This window comes from Melopsittacus undulatus, chromosome 1 (genome assembly GCF_012275295.1).
Source record: "Melopsittacus undulatus isolate bMelUnd1 chromosome 1, bMelUnd1.mat.Z, whole genome shotgun sequence".
Taxonomy (NCBI): Eukaryota; Metazoa; Chordata; class Aves; order Psittaciformes; family Psittaculidae; genus Melopsittacus; species Melopsittacus undulatus.
The window spans coordinates 36,063,999-36,085,555 of record NC_047527.1 but is presented as its reverse complement, the minus strand read 5'-3'; the positions used below and the strand labels follow the sequence as shown (position 1 = coordinate 36,085,555).

The 21,557-nt window shown below is 37.3% G+C and overlaps 1 protein-coding gene across 3 annotated transcripts in view; it reads right to left on the bottom strand.

Moving 5' to 3' along the window:
* ARMC1 (armadillo repeat containing 1) overlaps positions 1–20,967 on the bottom strand; it is a 30,220-nt gene extending 9,253 nt beyond the window's left edge. The window contains exons 1-3 of one of the 3 annotated variants that reach the window (XM_031050553.1): positions 20,823–20,967; positions 18,442–18,645; positions 15,065–15,156 (exon numbers count right to left, since the gene is read on the bottom strand). In XM_031050553.1, coding sequence (XP_030906413.1) covers positions 15,065–15,156; positions 18,442–18,633 — 284 coding nt within the window. In that variant the 5' untranslated portion in view covers positions 18,634–18,645; positions 20,823–20,967. Of the gene's footprint in view, positions 1–15,064; positions 15,157–18,441; positions 18,646–20,822 lie in introns of those variants that run through there. The other 2 variants (XM_031050554.1, XM_005150776.4) reach the window with 2 other exon arrangements.
* Between the last annotated feature and the right edge of the window lie 590 nt (positions 20,968–21,557).

The following is a 21,557-nucleotide window of genomic DNA, read 5'->3' as shown; positions in this document are numbered from 1 at the left end:
CAGTGTTCAAGGCCAGGCTGGACAGAGCCTTGGGTGACATGGTTTAGTGTGAGGAGTCCCTGCCCATGGCAGGGGGGTTGGAACTAGATGATCTTAAGGTCCTTTCCAACCCTAATTATTCTATGATTCTAAATACAATGAAACTACATGTAAAATTAAAATAGAATACTGGCAATCTTTTGTTTAACAAAAGTAACACATGGGCTATGGTTTTGTTGCCTGAAATGAGAAAAAACTGCAACCTTAAGAGAAGAGGGTTCTGAGAGCACAGACACAGGTGCTCCCCAGCACCTGCATGTCAGCAGTTTCAGATACCACTACTCACAGCTGTCCACCATCAGAGCAGCAGAATGGAACTCTTGCTCATGTTTCTGCCACTCCCATCCATGCTCTAGCACAGCAATTTATTCACCACTGAAGGTACAGGTACACTATAAAGTCACTATATAATCAGAGACTGTTTGAGAAAAATCACTGTAGCATTGCAGGGAATCGCTGGAACACTGCAGGGACATGGCAGAGTGCCCACCACTGAAGGTTTTAATTATGTGACTGGGCAGTCAGTCCCTAGTCAGTGTCATCTAGCCTCCCTTTCACAGGAAAAGTTGTATTAGATGATTATTCAAGGTCCCTTTCAATCTGGGCTATACTATGATTCTACGACCAGTGTTCCGCTATCCTGGTAGGGAAATGGTAGTCTCTAGTTATAGCAGAGTAACAGTTGGTTAGGAGCTGGTTACCATCTCTTTCAGAGGCTGCAACATACTACATTACTTCAGCAAGATTCAGAAGATGCCTGTCAGAAACCCAAACCTTTAATTTTCACTGTCTTCTTGAATTCCTGTCATCCTAGATTGCTGCCTGTCCTTCCATTATGTTCACCCAAGACTGGCTGTATAAGTAATATGAACACAGAATCCAAGTGACATGTGCTGTATCTGTCAAAAGAAGATAACAAGAAATAGTTCCCATTTCTTCACAATTAAAAATAACTTTGTAAACATGGTCCAAGCACTGCAGAGGTTTAGCAAAACAGGACACTTTTCAAAGTTTGAGCTAAACTTGAAGGACACAAAAATTACTGGCTACAACTCCAAAGGTGTATGTGATGTGTATTTAAGTTTAGGCTTTTAGGTAAGTAAAGCAAACATGTATTTAATTTTCCTGCCAACTGTTTTCCTTACATATTGTTTTCCAAAACAAAGAAACAAAACAGGTTGGATGGTGCTTGGCAACCTGGTCTGGTGGAAGGTATTCCTCTCCATGGTGGAGGGGTGGAACTAGATGACCTCTAAGGTCCCTTCCAACCAAAACCATTCTATGATGGCTTACATAATTTTAATGCACCTAATAATTATAAAGACTAACATATAAGCAGTTGTGTAACTTTATTTTGATTTCATAAATTTACTGCTCCCATATCTAGACTTACAGTTCACTGCTCAGTCCTAAATTGTTTTAAGACATCATGAACTACAGACAAAGTTAGACAGAAAAGGGGAGGCTTCATTCTCAAAACTCATGAAGGCATTTATCAATTGGTATTTCAAATGTTTTTACTTTATCTTATGGCATGATCTTACTAGCCACAGTCATCAAGGACAAGTTATTATACCTTGTAATATCAGTACAGAAGCTTTAAATACAAAGCTTAAAAATCCACTAGTTTACTGGTTCAGATATGACACTGATTTTAGGAAAATGCTGCTCCAAGTTTTCTCATTCAATCTACAGCATTTTTTCATAATTCTACCTAGCACAATAATTGCGTTCAGTAAATTTAGTACAGAACCAACAGTAAGGGCACAGAGGAACACCAAAGAAATATTTTAACCTCAAGTCATTTCACAACATAGATGAAAACGTCATTGTACCTAAGCTCACTCAGGAGTTTACATTTGAACTACAAAGAGTGAGCATAAAAGGAGTATTAGTAATCTAGTGACCAATTTCAGCCTTGTATCAACAGACCTTTTTCCACAGGGTTGCTCAGGAGTAAGGGATCCAAAGATAGATGGATCATTCTCAACTTCCAGCTTTAGACGGAGGCATCACTTACACCTCAGGACAGAAGAACTACAGCTCATTCCCTACACAAGACTGAAAAACCTCTATGAGAAGAGGGCAATCAGAGGTTTCTTTCTATCACTGAACAGCCTCAAACTCTGACAAGGTCCAAGCAAGAAAAGTGATAAACAAGAACAGTATATTTACGATACATCACCTATTCACATGCAATAAACACTTTCACATATCTGTATAGTCTGTACTATACATATTTTCAGTACACATAGCGCCTTCAAGGAGGGGGTATGGCATATAGTCTTACAACTCATGAAGGAATGCTTTTGTACAGCCAATCAGACAAGGTGGACATGCACTGTATGGCTCATCATCATACTCTTTTTCACAAGTACTTAGCAAATCAACACAGAAAAATTATTATTAAGAGCAGGCCTGTAAAAGCAAAGAAAGCTAGTAGTGGTGAAGGAAAGATTAACCCAACCCAAAGCTAAGGAAATAGATCTTAACCTTGCAAAGTCAGTTCAAGTAAAATTTTCTGTATTGGCATCTCAAGAGGTTTATATTCTACTGGAGAAATAGTACCTTAAAGCATAGATCTTCAAATTCAAAATACCAATTTGAAAGACTCAATTTTTAGAATGACCCAAGCAGCATCCTTCCAAAAAGTCTGGAAAACTTATGATCACACAGAACTAGACATTTTCACTCAATCCCTTTTAATACATGCAAGTACTGCCCCTGTAAGGCAGAAATAATATTTTTCCCCTAGGATCCCAAGTAGTTCTATTCTCAAAAATCATTTTATTTCCATATTGAACCTCATTTGCTGCAGCAAATGTAGTGTCTTTCTATGACACAAAAAGGGCAAGTAAGAATTTAATGGATTGGCATGAATTCCAAGTATATTGTGGGGTAAATGCTCTTGTATTAGAAACCTTAAAGCCTGTACTTTTGATTTAACTATCATTTGATATAATTATGGTTTTAAAATGGCTAACAAATTGATATTCCTATTAACTACGCCTTAAGACCATTGTATGCGTTTCCAGGTAACCAATTTCTTTTTGAGCCCATTCTTCCTGTATTTAAAGACAGAAATTGTCTCTAGCAACAACTAAAGGAAGCAGTAAGCTGCAAAGAATTGCTGCATTCTGCAAGGGAGGGTTGAAAATCACTAATCCTTGATTCTAGAAGTGAGACACAGTGATTGACATGGTTTTGATGAAAACTTTGAGCATGAATGACAAGCCTAAAGAAAGAGCATGGTATTAGAGAAAAGGCAATCTGTTTCAAGACAGTTATCTGATCTGGCTGTTTCACTGGCTGTTCTGCTCCAGTGCCAGGGCAAGATTCTTTCTCATCTCCAAGAATGCTGCTCTTTCTTGTGAGCTTTTAGTGCATCCCATGATATGGTGGGCTCACAAGCTGCTCTCCTCACTCGTTCCAGACAACAGACAAGTAATCTGAAAACAACCTGGAAAAGAGCACTACTTCAGCACACTTTTTCTCACAGTCCCATTACAGTGCTATTACCATGCTACCCATTACAGTACACCTCAGCTCCCTCTAGCCCCAAAACACCCAGTAAGAACCAAATAACATTATACAGCAGCTGACAAAAACAGTTACCACCTGCTTTCTTACAAGAAAGAAGTCAAAATCCTGAAAAACATAGACAGCAGGATCCTTATTTTAGTCAAAAACAATGGATAAAGAGTAACAGTGGGATAACAATAAGAAAGCTAATTCATAAGCACAGAACAGGAAAACCAATAGAACCTGTAGGACTGGGCAAGCTTGAAGTGACACAATGAGCTGTAGCACATGAATTTCCAAATCCAAAGACCAAGCAGCTGGACTGTTTGATGAATCTATGTACTGCGTAAGTGCAGGTGCATTATGTGACTGCACTCTAATGGTATCAACCATGCGCTAGCTACATGTCACCTTTATTTACTCCAAGGCTGTTGCACCATGGAAACAAGGTAATGTCAGACAGACTTCCCTGGAATGCTTTCCAGACCTGCAAGATTTCTGCCACTTGGCAAGTATTCCAGACTCTACTCGCACTATGACAATTTGACCTAGGAAACACTAAAGTCGAAGTTCAGGATGGAATGAGGAAATGATATACTGAAGTAGATTTTGTAGTAAATAAAAGATACCTCACTGAAATTAGGAGTGAGAATTGGATTTCCCAGCACCACTTCCACCTCAATTTAAGTCATATGCCTACTGATCCTGAAAATTTAGATAAATCCCATGTAAATGCCGGGATGTTTTGAAGACTGCTGAAAAACTTCAACACAAATTTAAATCTGAGGAAAATCACAGTACAGTCCCATTGATTGATGTAAGATAGGTGACTGTGACATTTAGCAAACTAATTACCCATGCTCAGAATACTTCCCTGATTCATTCTATTGTCCTCTCATCACAAGAAGAGAACAAACTTTCACGAATGGGATTAACAGATTCAAACATATGCCATATGTTTAACTTAGCTATTAATCCAATTTTAACTCTTGCTATTTATATTCTAAATGGAAGATCAACTTTTGATCTTCCACAGCTTGGTACCTACCATATGGACATATTCTCCATCTAAAAAAACCCTAAAAATCCAGGCCTGTTACTCAACTAAACTCAAAAGGCTTCAGAGTAGCATTTGCTACACAAGAGTCTGCATAACAGACACACAAACTCCATGTTGAATTTCACAGTAGCTAGTTCCAACATCTTGCCTGCTAATGAACAGTAATCATTTAATGGATTTATATGGCAGAAATCATGTTTATTATATAGCTTAAACAAATTGTAACGGGGTTAAAATAAAATAAATCTTAAGGGTAACAACTGTCCCTGGTCCTTTTATGGTGGAAGTTATCAAATAACAGCATTAAAAAGCCAGTCCTTCCTGCTAACCCTGCTGTAGTGATCAGGTAGAAGTACTGGTAATTCTGGAATGATGTTCACATTTTGGGAACATCTTGGAAGGAAGCCCAACACCACTTCTTGTATTATCAGCATGCTAACAGCATTAACTATATCATAATACATGATGATGTTATATAATTATCTAGAAAACATTTTTATGTCTTAACCTCATGGTTTATTTTAATTCTGAGAAGTAAGCTTCATCTGATCATTTCCCTGAAAACTACTGGAGAAAGTAAAAAGAAAGGTTTATAAACTTACATATGAAGGCTTTCCTAAACCAAACCCATGTGAATAGTAAGAATTAAACTACAGCAATCTGCACCAGAGGAAAAATGCATAGGCATATCTGCATGTAAGCTTTCTATTTTACTAATCTGCTAATTTATTAATTTATTATTATTAAATTATTATTAATTTATTCAGCAGAGATTTGAAGGAAGTTATGTTGAAAGCAACAATTATTTAAACATCTTGTTTTCATACTCTTGTACTACTTACTGGTTGCCAATGGATTTTTTCTTTTGTTTAAAGCAAATCAGTATGCGCGGCTTCACTGCTAGCCAAAGGGACAGCAGTCATGCAGAATACAGGTTGAAGCATGTACCAAGGTTTAGGAAAAAATTCTGTGTGAACTCTATGATGCACTGTGTAATTACAGAGGGCACTAACAATTTTAACTTGCTCCAAGTTAGTGCACAGGACTTCCTAGCTACAAAATCCAATGGAAATCTTGCAGAAAATATATTGCAGCATGTACTGCAAGCCAACAAAGTATAAAAACACATTCCCGAATAGAAATACATCTAATTCAGAATAACATATCTACTTTGCATTACTTGTTCCACAGTAAAATTCGCTTTCTTCTGAAATAACAGCTCCACTCAGAAACTGCTAATGCAGACTCTTTTCATCACTGATATTTTCTGTGCATTTCCCTTTGTGGTACTTACTGCCTGTAATATCCATGTGAAACTATGCAAGTTCTAATTACCAGCACTTTCCTACGTTTCTTGATCGAGCAGCATTCAGGAAAGAAAGAAAGAAAGGAAAAAAAATGGATCTGGGGGGTAATCCAGACAGTTATGGATTAACAGACAAAAAAATCTGCAATTTTTTTGGGACACTTAGCATGAAGGTCATACTAGGGTCAAAAATCATCTGTGGAGAAGCTCACTGTAATCCAAAAGCAGACATTTGATACTGACAAGGAAAGATGAGAAACCTTACAAGTGCTATGTATCTATCAACTCCCTTTTCACAGATAAATGTAGGCTCCAGCCTACAACACTGCCAATCTGCACCTGTGGTAAGTATTAAATACTTTGCAACACAACTTGCTACTTGCATTTCAAAGCATCATAAGCCTTCTTTGCTCTTTATTTTAGTAAGCTGTTAGCAAAAGTCAGCATATCAAAATGCTATCTTGGCATTTCTTCTTGTAAATTCAATAGTAACCAGTGAAGGTCACTGTGTTCTCAAAATGCTTTCGACACCAGCTGATGACAAGTTTTATTGAGCAGTAAAGGCACCCTGTGTTGCTATTACCATTCCTGACTCTTTTGCCAATCCACTTAAATCTCTTCCCTTCAACCTCAGTAGTGAACCCTGCCACTAAAAGAGAAGACAGTTGCCTTTTGGCATACCATGTCAGGGGGGTCTTGCGGCACCGAGTTTAGCATGATGGTATTTTTTTTCCCTATCATACATTCAGTAATAAGCTAAATGCCAATTCAGTTTCTATTTTTTTAACATATCAGAACATTGTGCCACACTCTGTTAACTATTTCATTTTTTTATAATCAATGTTTCTCAATAGTTCCATATTTGTTTTAATACAAGTCTGCAGGAAAACAGGAATAAAACCACCTTCAGCTTACATCGCTTTCTAAAATGCTTAACTCCCTGCTCCAGCTATTTTCTAAATAAAGACAAAATTGACTAGGACACTGACCAAAGGCTTTGACATACATATATTTTTAGAAAAGTTATTTTATACTTCACACACCTTTTTTTCAGTGATTCAAAGTCCTCTTTTACACCCCACCCCCCACCCATTCTGCAATACTCGTCACAATATGCCTTCAACTTCTAGTTTCTTGCCTCCAACTACTAGTTCATTTTCTAACTTATGAATTCATTTCTTCACATTTAAATACAAAGCACTCAAAGCAATTATGATCATGGCCCTCTCTCTGCCAAAAACCACCACCAAAATAATGCCTGTTTACTCAGTAGGAGGTACTGAAAAGTGTTTTCTAGGTTTAGGAGCCTATAATTTGATAACGCACCTTTTCAGATATTGTACATAAATCATCGCTGTAGAAATTAAGTACTTCAACAGTTAAATAGCAAGTTATATGTCCTGTATTAAGCGTTATCACATACTTAATGCACTCATTGTAAACAAAGTGAAGGCCATGATTTTGAAGAACTTACAGGCAGTCTCTAAATCTGACATTACATAAATGACCAACTAAAATCACTGCATTAATGATTACTTTGATATCTCATTATTTGTCAATTAATTTAATTGGAATTCACTAAATATCAAGAAAACAAAATATTTATATAAAAAAAAAGAGGATGAAGGTGTTGAAATGCAAGCACGATAGTGTCAGAGACGCACCAAGAAAGCTGCGCAGTAACTGCAAGCACTGCATGGAAACCAGTTACAGAAGCTGCTGGTTTGCTGCTTCACTCAACGTGCAAATATATTGAACTAACATACTAAAAGCTAGGCTATTGAATTAGTTTTGTGTTGAACTGGCATATTAAAAAGTCTATGGCTATGTATAGTACATGAACTGAGACAGACATCAAATGATGTAAAGCCACAAAACCGGCAGCTGTGATAACAGATATCTACAGGTATCTAGTGGGATATTATAAGGTAAAAGTAGTAGCTTTGAAAGTAAGACATGAAACCAAAATGGATTCCAACTGCAGTCAGAAACATTATAATAAGAATTACAGACACATGACAGAATAAAACAAACAAACAGTAATATACACAAAAGCCAAATCTAGAGGTTGACAACCACCTAAAGTACAGAAACAGTACTGATTGTATAGAACTCACTAAACAAAGAAGTTGTGTGCAGGAAGAAACAATGACTTTGTAATATCTCTTGGACTACAAAGAGGTCCTGAGATTAAAAAAAAAAAAAAAAATCAAAACTGAACATCAGAAGTACACTGAGAGAATATCTGAGCACAACTTGTAGGGCACAGCTCAGACCCCTCCATTGGGTCACACTTTCATATTTTTTCAGTAACCAATTCTACACACAAAGACAAAAAAACACCCAATCAGCTCATCCTAAATCGCACTTCTCATAATAAATCTTTAGAACAGTTATTTATATTACTGCAACTTTCTATGAATCCCTGAAAAATATCAATTCACAGTAATACTCAACATGTAAATTACTAGCTACATTTGAATTGTCGTCAGTCAAGTCTTGGACTATTCCTATAAACAATGTCCATCCTTCCAGGCCTTTAAACCTTATTTTCTTATCTCACAAACACCATAAAATTCTCCTAGAAAGCCCATTATATCATGACTAAAATCCAAGTTAACACCAGTACTGTAAAATTAGGATTTTACACCATTTCATAACCTGTCCATGTCATGGGGGTTGGAACTAGATTATCTTAATGGTCCTTTCCAACCCTAACCATTCTATGAGTCTATTAATGCTTTTTGTGGTTTACTTCTTGTAACTCTTTGTTCCTGTGCCCGCATCAGTGCTGAGATGACTTCACACATCCTCCATAATGCCAAATATATTACAGAAATAAAACAAAAGGTATTGAAATATTTTTAAAACAATTGCTGAACTGTGAGAAATTCTGAACTCTTTATTAGTTCATCATGACACACAAGCAAAAAGAGCAAGAACTTTTACTGAGTACATGCCTTACTGACCTATGTAGGCTACAGAATCGCCTCCATCCTCTCCCCTACCCCTTCACTCCTTCCTATAGATAATCTCCTCCAAATCCCAGGAAGCTGTTTGACAGAGAACAGGAGCATTCAGCTGTATATTTAACACTGTATATTTAAAGAGGACATACTGATGTTTCTTACATTTCCTAATATTTTATTGGGGTTTGTTTGGTAGGTTTTTTTCTGGAAGAGGATGCTTTTTCAAAAATAGCCAAACACCAAACTATTTCTGAAACTTGTAAGATTACCAAAATATACAATAAAAACCTTTCCTAAAGAAACTAGGGGGGGTGGAGGAGGATATTAAGCCACTTTGCTTAACAATGCTGCATAAAACAGCCTGCAGATGTCCTCCTGCTGTGAGCATCTATTATTAACAAGCACATTGCTAGAGCACTGAATTGACTGGAGCCCCACAGCCCAAACAGATGCACCAGCAAGCAGTGTAATTTTCTAGAAGCATTTTGCTTCTACTAGACAAAATGTAACAAAGTGAGCAAAATACAGAGGTTTGGGCAAATAAGAGAAAAGGGAAGGCCAGGAAAGTTAACATGGGATAGAGAGAAGTGTGTATTACTCTTTGTTTCAGGTGATACACTGCAATTTGTAATTTCTAAACCCAAAGTTTTTGGAAGCTCCTGGTCACAAGAATTTCTAAGACATACGATAACCATGCTTTTCTCCAAAAACACAACTTCTCAGTACAGAATCACAAGTATGATAGATTCCAAAAATAACCCTGCAACAGAATCCCATTACCCAATCTCAACTATTTCTCAATTTTGATGTGTAAAAAAGCCCCACATACCATGGATTACAAAAATAACATTACTAAGTGATTCAGGTATAGAAAATATCTGCAGTCTGTAAAAAGCTATTTCCTTCTCCTTTGCAGATCAGAATTTAAGTATTCCAATCAATAGCATAAATGTATCAATGCAGTAAATGTGATAAGTCTACAAAATTTTAGCTATAATTTCTCATGAAGGATTATCTTGAAGCCAGTTCTGAAATGACAACATCCCTTTCATCATCAAATATCCCTTTAAAGATGTAGTTCACTTTCTCACTAATTAATACATGGCCTTTGCCCTGTCTTTCTCCAACCAATCCTATTTTCTCACAAAAGAAAAAAAAAGGGGGGCAGAAAAAAGTAGCATGCCACACAATAAAAATTAGAAAACTCTTGTGATGCTGCATCCCTAACATGTTCAGTTCAGCTAACACTTCCTGAAATATTGGGCTTTATTTTTCACTTTTTTGGGCCAATGTAATGAATTTAAACTTTGCTGGTTTCAACAAAAAATTAAAATTTCAAAAAGTACAGGTAATTAAGGCTACCAGAAATTAAAATTGAGTAAGAACTCAGCAATTACAGACTGCATGCATTTTACTAGATCTGCAAGGGACTCTAATTAAACACATATTAATTGCCCTAATCTTCTTAGGCAAGTAATAAATTGGAAGAGATGATTAATGCACTGGATTTAGTTCAGCTTGTTAAATCTGACACCCTGGCAAAGGAAGACTATCTTGAAAAGCTCTTTTAGCTAAGTAATTGGAATTTTACTCTCAGTAATTTGCTGTTCCATAGTAAGAGCTATTTAGTGTATTGACTCTTCATCAGTTTTTTTAAAAGACATTAGTTATATTTAAACAATACCATCATGCTGCTCACAGAGTTATGAAAAATTATGAACTTTGACCTTTACTGTCCATCAAAAGTCACTTTCACTCTGAAAACAAATTAGTGTTTTTCCTTGTAGGCTATAAATCCTCATTAATTTTAATTCTAGAAGCTGCTAATAACATTTTATAAAGTCCATACAGATACAGTAAGTCCCTATACAATTCATAAAGCCAGCAACTAAACCACTTTTCAGTATTAAATAACTGTTGATGACTGATGGAATACAATGAAACATTCTTGAATGAGCCTCAATTTCTCCTCTTCTTTTTACCTATTTGCTCATACATTTCTATGTATAATTTCCAAGTATTCAGTCACCTAGCAAGGGAGTGAAACATTTTGGTGACTATAATAAAGCAGTATGAGCCATAAAAAGCAAAACAAAGTATTAAAAGAAAAGTTTGGAAAAACACAGGTAAGAATTTTAAAGGTTTGATTTCTCTCCAACATTGTTACTACTCCTAGCTGATAACATGAAGATGGACCAAGCTTCACTTAAAAATAAGCAGAAGCAGATGAAAAGAAAAATGGCCCATTACAAAAAAAAAAAAAAAAAAAACAACCAGAAAATACAGAATAGGGCAACAATATTTTTTACATTTGAAAAATGTTTTGAAGTACTCCATGAAACTTGAACAGCTCCTCACATGTCCTAGAAAACGTGGAATTGTATAAAGCTTTTCCTATGATGTATCTCAGAAAGTGATATACATGTTCCAAATCAAGTTCAGCCTGAAAAGAAATCCTAAATATGTAAAAATCTCACTGCCTTCAGATTTTTATTCTGCACTCCTCAGAACTGACATTTTATATTTCTGTTCTAGAGCCTATAGGCTTCAGTCTCTACATCTAAAATCTGTTACTCTTCTGTCAGCAAAACCTAGTGCTCATACATCTTGAGAATCACTGTCACAATGAACCTCAAACCTATCCTTTGTTCCTTATGTGAAATGTAGTATCAACTAAGGAGTTAGCTGAACATTTCTTTTAAGTAGCAAAATTATTTTCACAAGTGAGCTATAATGCTTATGATAAGCAAATACCAAAAAGCTGATAATTCCATGGGACTGATAAGTTACGAAATTAAACATGAAGGTACCTCAAAGAACTACAATTAAACCTGAAGGTCTCTCAAATATTTTTTACCCATTTTCCATGGTGCAGTACAGAATATAACTTACTGCTTATCATCAGATAAACCAGTGGGTATTTAAACTCTCAATCTCAGTAATCTTATGAAGGGAACAGTACCTTACCTTCAAGATAACAAGTTTAAACAAGTGCTATATTCTTCTTCCACCATTTGTGTATTACTTTCAACAAAAGGGTTTTGGCTTGTGCCTGAGGCTCCCATGTACTATTACAAGAAGTCATAAGCAGCAAACCAAGTCCAACTATTTTCCCATTAATGGCACTGACCATTTGAATATCTGTTAAGACTGGTTATCTATAGGCAGGTTATGGCAAGAAATTCCATACCTGAACTTGAGGTCTCTAATACAGAGACCTTCAAGGCTTATAAAAAAGACACTCCCATGACAAGAAAAGCCCTACATTTCAGAATTTACGTAACTGAAAGCAAAAAAAAGAACTGGAATTCTAAAACTCTTGACTTCCTAAGCACAGTGTCAGTTCAGCACTGCTGAACATCAACTTTAGTCTGAAATATGACAAATATTCTGTTTGCAACTTGCCTCTATGCACACAAGCTCCATGTCATTGCCTGAAAAGACATAAGACAGCTTTATCAGTGGCAGAATACAGTTTGTCACGATTCAGTACAGAACAGGGAAAGCCACTAAATATTATTCAGCTAAGTGAGAAGGCAAAGAAAGTGAACAGTGACAGTTACAAAATCCTTGACAAAAGCAAAAGATTCAGACTACAAGATGTGCTTAAGCTGTCAAGAGCAAAAAAGCCAGTGACTACAACTTCTGATCCAGAACATGGTGGGCTCTGCCTTACTTCAAAGAGCCACAGAATAACTGGAAAAGCAGAATACTGACAGAAGTTTGTATCTCTTCATAAGGTTTGTTCATAGTTTTATAAACACATTACAAAAAAAAGCTAAACCCCAAATTATATTGTGGAAATAATAAAACGATTTTAGACTAGATAGAGCAATGAGCTAGATCCACAAATTCTGGTAAGTAGACAATGACATCTACTACCAAAGCATTTATTACTTCATTTATTAATGTTTAGTTTCAGTGCAAAGGACTACAACAACTTCTGGTAAACTGAAAACCCATTAAAAGCTAATATCTGCATTTTGTGAAGCAGATCTCAAGAAGGTAAAGGACTTTGTTTTCTCCTCTACAGACCTTCTAACAAAAAAACACAGCCCCAAAACATTGGTTTCTTGTGACAAAAATAATTCTACATTTATCTTCTCATGACTTTTCTACCATCTTTCGCCATATTTCTGCAGGCAACACAAAACTTAGCTTCAGCATTTCCTGTCAATGTGAAAGCCTAAAATCCTGACAAGCACATGACAAAGTCTTGTGTTTGAAGATGCTATGTATTTAAATTTTCATGATATCACACTTTCCAAATGTTACAAGCATACAAATTAAATGTATGTTCTTACTGTTGCCAACGAGCCTTCTAGAAAAAAAAAAAAGAACACCTACAAGATTTCCAGTTTTTACTGACTTATCCCCCCTTTTCTACACGTTTCTGAACTTCACACTTTTAGTCCTTGAAATTGAAACATAGATAAAAAATGTTGTCAGAGCGATTACTATAAAATTATTTAAACAAAAGTTAATTATGACTGTTTCCTAAGTAATATTTGTAAGCTGCAGAGACTGATAATGAAGTAGCATTCCCCTTTCAGCAACTTAAGGATGTCTTTGTGCTCTAAACAGACATGTAATCTATACTAAAAGAAAGTTCTTTTAAAATATACGCTTCTGTTGCTACTTAAATATTTCAGTGCCTATTGTTATAAAAGTAGCAAAGATTTCTGTACATTTTACCTTAACTATGCTTGTCTTTTAGAAAAGGTGAACACTGTAAGACTTAATTCCATTTTCTCCCCATACATCCTATTAAAAACTCTTACTATTTAAAAAAAATTATTATTGCATTATTCAAAAAAAGAACTATTCTCTTCTGAATTCTAGTTATTTAGTTTATTGCCCCACTTAAGACATGTTTTAAATCCTTGTGTTTTGTGTAACTGGAGAATAACAAGATTATATTTAGGCACAATGCTGAGTTTCATGCCAATACATAATATTGTTAGTTTCAGCAGAATTAATGAAGTACTCTAAGTTAAACAGCTTTAATCTCCTTTAGGTCACATACCATACAGGACTTGTGAACAGATCAGAAGTTCCCCTCCAATTCTTCAGGTTCACACCTTTAGATAAGCAATGTTAGAGAGACAGAGTAACAGAAGATACACCACCAAAACCAGAGGGACTATGGAATGAAGGAACTAGCAAACTCTAGCCCAGTTTTTTTTTCTGAAAGAAACTTGCAACTTATACCACAAGTGATACATTACAGATTCAGCTAACATATAAAAGATTTAAAAGCTTTCCACTTGAATCTTTAATACCCAATTTTACTTGTATTACATCTTTTCTAAATAATAGTTTTAAACATTTATCTCAGTGCAGCAATATGACTTTTCTCCTCCCTCATGAAACAGTCCCTCATATCTGAAAAGTCCAGTTAACTAAACTGCTATCAAGCTCCATATAAAATAGGCATCTCTTAGTAACTTGATGGCAAATTAATTCTTGCTATGACAGACTAATCTTTGAAGGAGGCTGGGTTTTTTTTGTTAATAATGATTCATCTTAGTGCATCATATTAATTTCTATTGGTAAGTGCACATGTGCATCTTCTCCAATGTGCATATACCCACACATGTTCCAGTATCCAGGACTCAAGAGTTAACAATCTCAACAAAATCCAACAGCTGCAAATTTTGAGACATAACCCAGCTGATCCAGTCTACCAAGAAATTAATAAACCACCACAAACCTCACTGACTTCTACTCCACCTGCAAGATGCTTCCTCAATACAGAAGTGCAAATACATACCTTCAAAAATACACTGAAACAAACACATTGCATATACAATTTTCCTTCTAAGAGGATAAATGTGGCAGATGCCAACCTATTTCATTAATGCACTAGTGCAAGGCACCCATATACAATGATGAAAAGGATTAAAAGAGAACCTAAATGGAAGAGACAAAATTAGTTTTCTGTAACAAGGGCAAGAAATCTGTTTGGCAAATTACTTTCAAATATTTTGTGTAGACTATGGTCTAATCACTTCACTACACTGAAAAATAAAAACCATTAATTGCTTGCAGCACATAAAGAATGCAGTATTAAAACTTTGCTATACAAATTAATAGTCAAAGTTTCACTTTGCATCAGAATGTTACATTCACACTGTCTTCAGATCCAATAACCCATCATAAACTTACTTTTGTATTACGTTCTGTAAGCTGAGCATCATACCCAATTCACTTTTCATCTTTTCTCTGTTGGCACGGCATTCTGCCAAATAGCGGAGGGCCTAAAAGAAAGAACCACAGCAAATCAACAAGATGTCCACTACATTATCATTCATTTTTATTAGTGCACGTCTGCAAAACAGTTACAATGTGAGCTCTAGTAACAAAATAAAAGTAGTATCACCTACTGTGAACATTAAAAAAAGGGAGCTTTCTTATAATACACAGAAAGCACAGAATATCTAATCTATGAGAAAAGGTTGAGAGACTGGGTTTATTTGTACTGGCCAAGAGAGTCTAAGGGACATTTTAACAGGTGTCTACAACTACTTAATAAGCCTTTACAAAGATAATTAAGCCAAACTTTCCTCTACAGCAGCAGACAACATAATAATGGGGAGAAGCTACAAACTGCAGCTTGGAAAGTTTAAATCAGATACTACAAGATTTTTCACTCTGAAAGTTGTTCAGCACTGAAAAAGATGACCTAGTGGCACTGCAAAATCAAGGAGACAAAGCTACAACTGACCTGATTGAGTGTCGGTGACAGTCCCAATTCAAGCACGAAGCTGAAGTGAATGACTTCCAGAAGTCCCTTCCACCAAACACTTATGTGATCTGAGATCTAAAGTAATTTTTATACATTATGCTTCTAGCATAATTTCCATTCATTCTATGGGCTTCCCCAGTACTAGAAAATCCATCGCCAGGTTTCTACTGTCTACAGAAAGAGGTCTACCACATTTATAAGCTTCTTAAGACTAATTGCAATATTCGTTAACTCCATGCAGGAATAAGAATACAAGCAGCAGGAAGCTGCCTAGGTTATTGTTACCTAAACTGGGAATTTATACTAATTTGTTGCACAAGTTTTATTTCTTTGGCTTTCAAGGTAGATTCTTTGCACAGCTTCACATTGTTGACCCCAGTCAGCAATTGTGTATTTGCATGATCCTCCTAACATTAATACTCTTCCAGTTAAAATGTTAGTCCTCCTTTTCATGAGCCATCTCTCTATTGTTAGTGCTGACAGACAAAGCTTTCTTAGAAGGAACAGCCAAAGATGTACTGTGCATTGTTCTTTAGTCAGTATTTTATTGATGTAGGTATAAGAACTGCACTTGTAAAATCCTGCAATACACAAATACAATGGTTTATAAAATGGGCTTTGTTTAGCAAGGTTTAGAAGTGCACCAGTTCTTTAAAAACAGTCATATAACAGCTATGCTGCTCAACAGCTGCTTTTAAAATAACATGATCCTTAATCCTTTCATAGACAAAGAACTAATCACCTGGGATTTTTCCAAATCATCTTCAGCACATGCTAGGCAAAATTCAAGACCATTTTATTGTATTTTGAGAAAGTCTGGCTGCTGTGTGGTACAACAGAAACTCTAAATGAGATTTTTGCTATTTCCTGACATGGATTATTATCAATAACTGCAGTTTATAGATGTTGTATATATATGCATTTCTTTTCTTACTTTTCAACTATGGGGAAATACCTGAATGATAGCTCTTAACCACTAACTTTCATGTCGAACAATGTATCCCTACTGGTGGCAAACGTCTCATTTTTATTATTCTCTGCTCAAGCAATTTAGTAAGGGTGTAATGTTGCCAGACAAAGAAAAAAAACACATTCTCTTAAGAGTTAAATATCTGAGTCAAAATTTAGGCAGTCTGTTAGAAACTCTTTACACGCAATTGTAACTTCCACTAAAATAAGACCAAAGACAAAGTTATCGGAACAACTATAGTGACCTGACATTTTAGCACTAGGATGTTCCATTTTCCCCACCCCCAAAAGATTGTACAACATATCAAATAAGTTGAATAAGGAACTATCATGATTCATACAGATACGGGAATTGTGGAATAACACAGTAAGAAACTTAAAGTCAGTGCTGAACCTCATTTTATTAGGTACAAACTGAATGGACAATCATTACATTTAATGATTCCCATTCAAACAGAAGCACCTTTTTGATCAATGGGATGGCTGGAAAAACAAAACCAAAACAAACAGACCTTTCAGAATGGAAAAATACAGAAAACAAAGACTAAAAAGTTATCAGCAAAAATACTAAATGCTACAGAACCTAAGAGGTTGGAGAACTAATCAATACAAGGAGTTGGAGTAGCAGAAAAAAAAACATTTTCACAGTAAACTGATGCATTTCTGACCCTGCAGCCAGGATCCTGGGATTTAGCATGGTCTCCTCGAAATCCTAATTCTTAATCCACTCTAACTGCAAGTTAGCATTAAACAACACAGCTGTGTCCCCAAGCAACAAGATGTCTCTACAACACAACTTGAGTAATATCTGTGCCTCTAGAAACACAGCAAACTGCATTAGCCCTCAGCAATCTGACAATTTCAGCCCTTTTCATGTACGGCTTATTCTGTAACATGATCACAGACTGATTACCGAATCTCATGCAGGCAGTGAAAATGCAGCCCAAAAGAGCAAAGAAAAGGAGAGTGAGACATTTAAACAAGATACTTTTTGAGACCACAACCTAAGGAAACCACACTGGGAAGAAAAACAATGCAACATATTCCCAAGAACTGTAAACTCAACTCAAAGTTCTTCCAGTGAAGAACATTATAGTCTGGTAAACGCTAAGGCAAGGCTAACCTAAAAGCAGTTAGTAAAACACACATCCCCTGGATTATAGGTCTTCATTTTGTGAGCCCAGAAAGGTATCAGAGATACTAAATCATTCCAAGAAGTTCACCAATATCTACTATGAAAGCAAAACAAATGAAAAATACAGAATTATGACACAGACAAGTCCTAACTGCATAAGTAACGCATACTTGCATATAAAGCCAGAGAGGTAATGGAATCTCCATCCTTTAAGGTGTTCAAGATCAAGGAAGGCAAACATGACCCCAAAGCCATAGTCTGAGTACCCTTAATTTGAGTATGGGATTGGACTACACCACCTCTGGAGGTCATTTCAAACCTAAATTATTGTGATTTATGTATCTTTTTGCAACATGAATGTCAAATCATTGTGTGTATTTACAAAGCTCCACAGCTTCATCTTAAGAAGGAGAATTAACAGTGCTTACCTCCTTCCACAGAAAAAATGAAATAGCTGTATTAAGGAAAAAATTCAAAGTAAATTAATCTCTTCCAAAAAAAATCCATAAATCCCCCTGGAATAATGTGTCACTGCTGAACAATTTTTTAAATGCACTTTTTTTAAATACACGTATAAAGAACATCAATATAACATGAAATGCATTATTTTTTACCTTATTATTAGTTTAAAAACATATTAACAAAATTAAAAAACATCCTACAGACATACAAACTTATCCCCAGAACACTTACCAGCAAAGCTGAATGAACAACTGGTGGGTTGGGATGGTCCAGAAACAGAATAAGACCTGGCAGGCATCCTTGATCCTGAACAATAGCCCGTCTGTTCAATGGGTCAGCTGCTAGATCTCGGAGTTGGTTAACTACAGAGAGTGCATCAGGCTCCTCACTCATAGTAGAATTCATTTTTCCTGCACCATGCATACAGAATACCTGCTGGGGAGGGGGTAGCAGGGGAGAGGGGAAATCGATTACTAATACCGCAACATTTATCATCAATTCAAACAGATAAAACAAAAGCACAAGGGCACTGATTTGTTATAAGCATAAAAGTATCAAAAAACCCCAAGGACTAGAACTCATGGAATAGGTATGGGATTGATAAGAATGTGGATCTTGACACTTATAAAGTGGAAATCTGAACCTCCTATGCAGAGACTGCTAGGTTTGGTTAATAATATTCTGATTTGTTTCCAGCGTATCATTTCAGACCAGTCAACTTTTACAACAGTATATTCATGTGGATTCTTTTCCATGACTTACACATATTTCCAGGAAATCCATAGTTTTCACACAAGGCGCCCTAAAAGTCTATAAACACCCTTCTGTATAACAATGTGTAAAATCATAATATGTATTTTCAGAGTATCCTTAGCAATAATCAAATTTTACACAAAAATAAACCAGAAAACCCAGCAAAAGATGAACACTGTGTCAAGAACAGTAAGCTTTAATTTGGATCTATATATTAAATGCCACACACATTCAAAAGCCAAAAGGGTTTCAGAGGCTGGGTTCAGGGTGGTTTTGTCTTTTCACTAGTACCCTCTCAATAACAAGAAAGAGAGCATGTCATGCCTTGCTCCAGCCGAAGTCCAAGTCACCAGATCAGTTTCAAAGGCGACACGTGTTAGCTTGACAGTATCAGATTCCAGAGTTGTTTAATAAGGAATGAGAGGCCACAAAAGTACAAGTTTACTCTGAGAAAATGTTACATTGTGGTGAAAAAAGCTAGATTCCTGCAAAAGAAGGATTATGTACCTCTGAAACTACTAAATGCTAACTGTGGTCCTGGTGTTGCCAGTACCAACTCATGCCATTAACTTTTCCTAGAGCACAAAAGTGTGAGTAAATATGTATTGTTATTTGTGCTCTCCCATATTGCCCCTGCATAAAAATAAAATTAAATATGTAAGTGGTTACACTCTTTTAGCATCATTTCCCAAACAAATACAATTGTACAAAGTTTTCTGACTGAAGGTAGGCTTCGAGCAACACAAACTAATCACATTCATCCAGAAGAACGAACCACAAATATGCATCTTGGTTATGATATTTCTGACATTTTCACATAGAAAAAAAATGTTGTTAACCTCCTTCCTTCAGAAAAGGGAGTGCTAATGTGGAGTACATACCAACCATTAGTCTCCAGGCCATTTTTCTTGACTATCACAAGTTCAAAAGAGATCAACTGTGAGATACAGCAGCTCCACCAATAATTTATTTTTCCAAAGCAGACAACTCTCAATTAAAGTGAAAACCAAACCTCTGCTAAATATTATTATTTTTCATAGTTAGCAAAGGAACTTATGCAAAACTTTAAAATCAAGGCAGTTGTGGAGCTGATGCTAACCAAAGTGACTTCTAGAGTTCTGCCTCCTCAGCACCAGATCACTACTACAACTCTTCACTGTGATTGTCTTCTTTTTCCTTCTAAACTCCTGAAAAAGCATGACGCCAAATTTTAACCCCTTCTTACCTCATTAGGCCACATTCATGTCCTCCCTAGACTCTTTTCCCTCTCTCCTCAGCCACAACTGAGGAGAAAATACCCTTTCCCTTCTTCCTCACCTGCAACAACTGATCCTAGGAAAACCAGGACTCCCGGAATTTTTAATGAAAAAACAATCAATCAAAAAAACCCACCCAAATTACAGTCTTTTAAAAGTTTTAAGAAGTTATCTAGAATTTGGTGCCGAAAAGTGAAGTTAGCCAGGTACTGACTCTTTTCTGCTCTTTCCTTGCAGCTTTAAGATCAACGCTTAACAAAGCACTGCAGACCTCCCAGTTGGATCCCCTCTCCGCCCCGCGTCCTCCAGGGGGATGCCCGGGAGAGGAGCCGCCACAGCACCGCACCTCCACTGTCACGCTGAGCCTTCCTTAAGCGGCGGAGCTGACAGCCGGGCTGCGACAAGGCCCCGGGGCGCAGCTCCAGCATCGCTCGCTCGGAGAAGGCCCAGCTGGCTGAGGAGAACTCCGGGACGCGGCTAGGGAGAGCAGGAAGGGCCTCCGGCGGTCTCACCGCCCCCCTCTCAGGACCATCCCGCCCATCTTCTTCAGCGCCCCCCGCTCTCGCCCGCCAGCGCGGGCCGCTCCCCTCCCCGACCCCGTACCGTTGCAGAACAGGCCTCCAGCCGAGCAGCTCAGCCCCGTGGCCTCATCGCCCGCGGGCCGACACGGCCTGCAAAGGGGGCAGAAGGCAGCAGGGCCCGCCGCGTACACACCTCCACCGGGGCCCGCTCTGACCCCAGCACCACCCACCACCCCGCAACCCGATTGGTACAAACCCACCCGCACCTCTCCGCCACTCGTGGCGCGCTTTGTTACTGACGACAAAGGGGGGGGGGGGGGGGCACCGCCGTGCACGCTGGGACTTGTAGTTCAGATCGTGCTGCTGCGCCGCACCTGGGAGGAGGGACGGGCGAACCGCGGCCCCTTAAACCCCTTTAATTCGGGTCATTTGTTCTCACCGGGAATTGAATTTACTGCTCTAGTGTGAAGTAAAACAATAATAAATAAAGCATAGGGTGAAGCGATACAGTGTAAAATAGACTCGATGCTGCGTGACGACACACCACCCAGCCTTATTTTGGCACCCAAAGCAGGCATCATCTGTATCACGGGGTCAGGATAGTCCAGTTTATTTAAGAGAAGCACGTCTGGACCCCGACTGAAGATTTGCCGTCCCCCCTGCCCAGCTGCAAAGGTTTTACACCCCACTCATCGCGGCTCACTCTTGAGTTTCGAAATGTTGTGATGAAGATCCTATCAAAGCCATAGAAGCAGGAAACGCTTTCTCAACAACCCATAAACCAAACTTCAGCGCGGAGAAGCTTTTCCTGACTCCC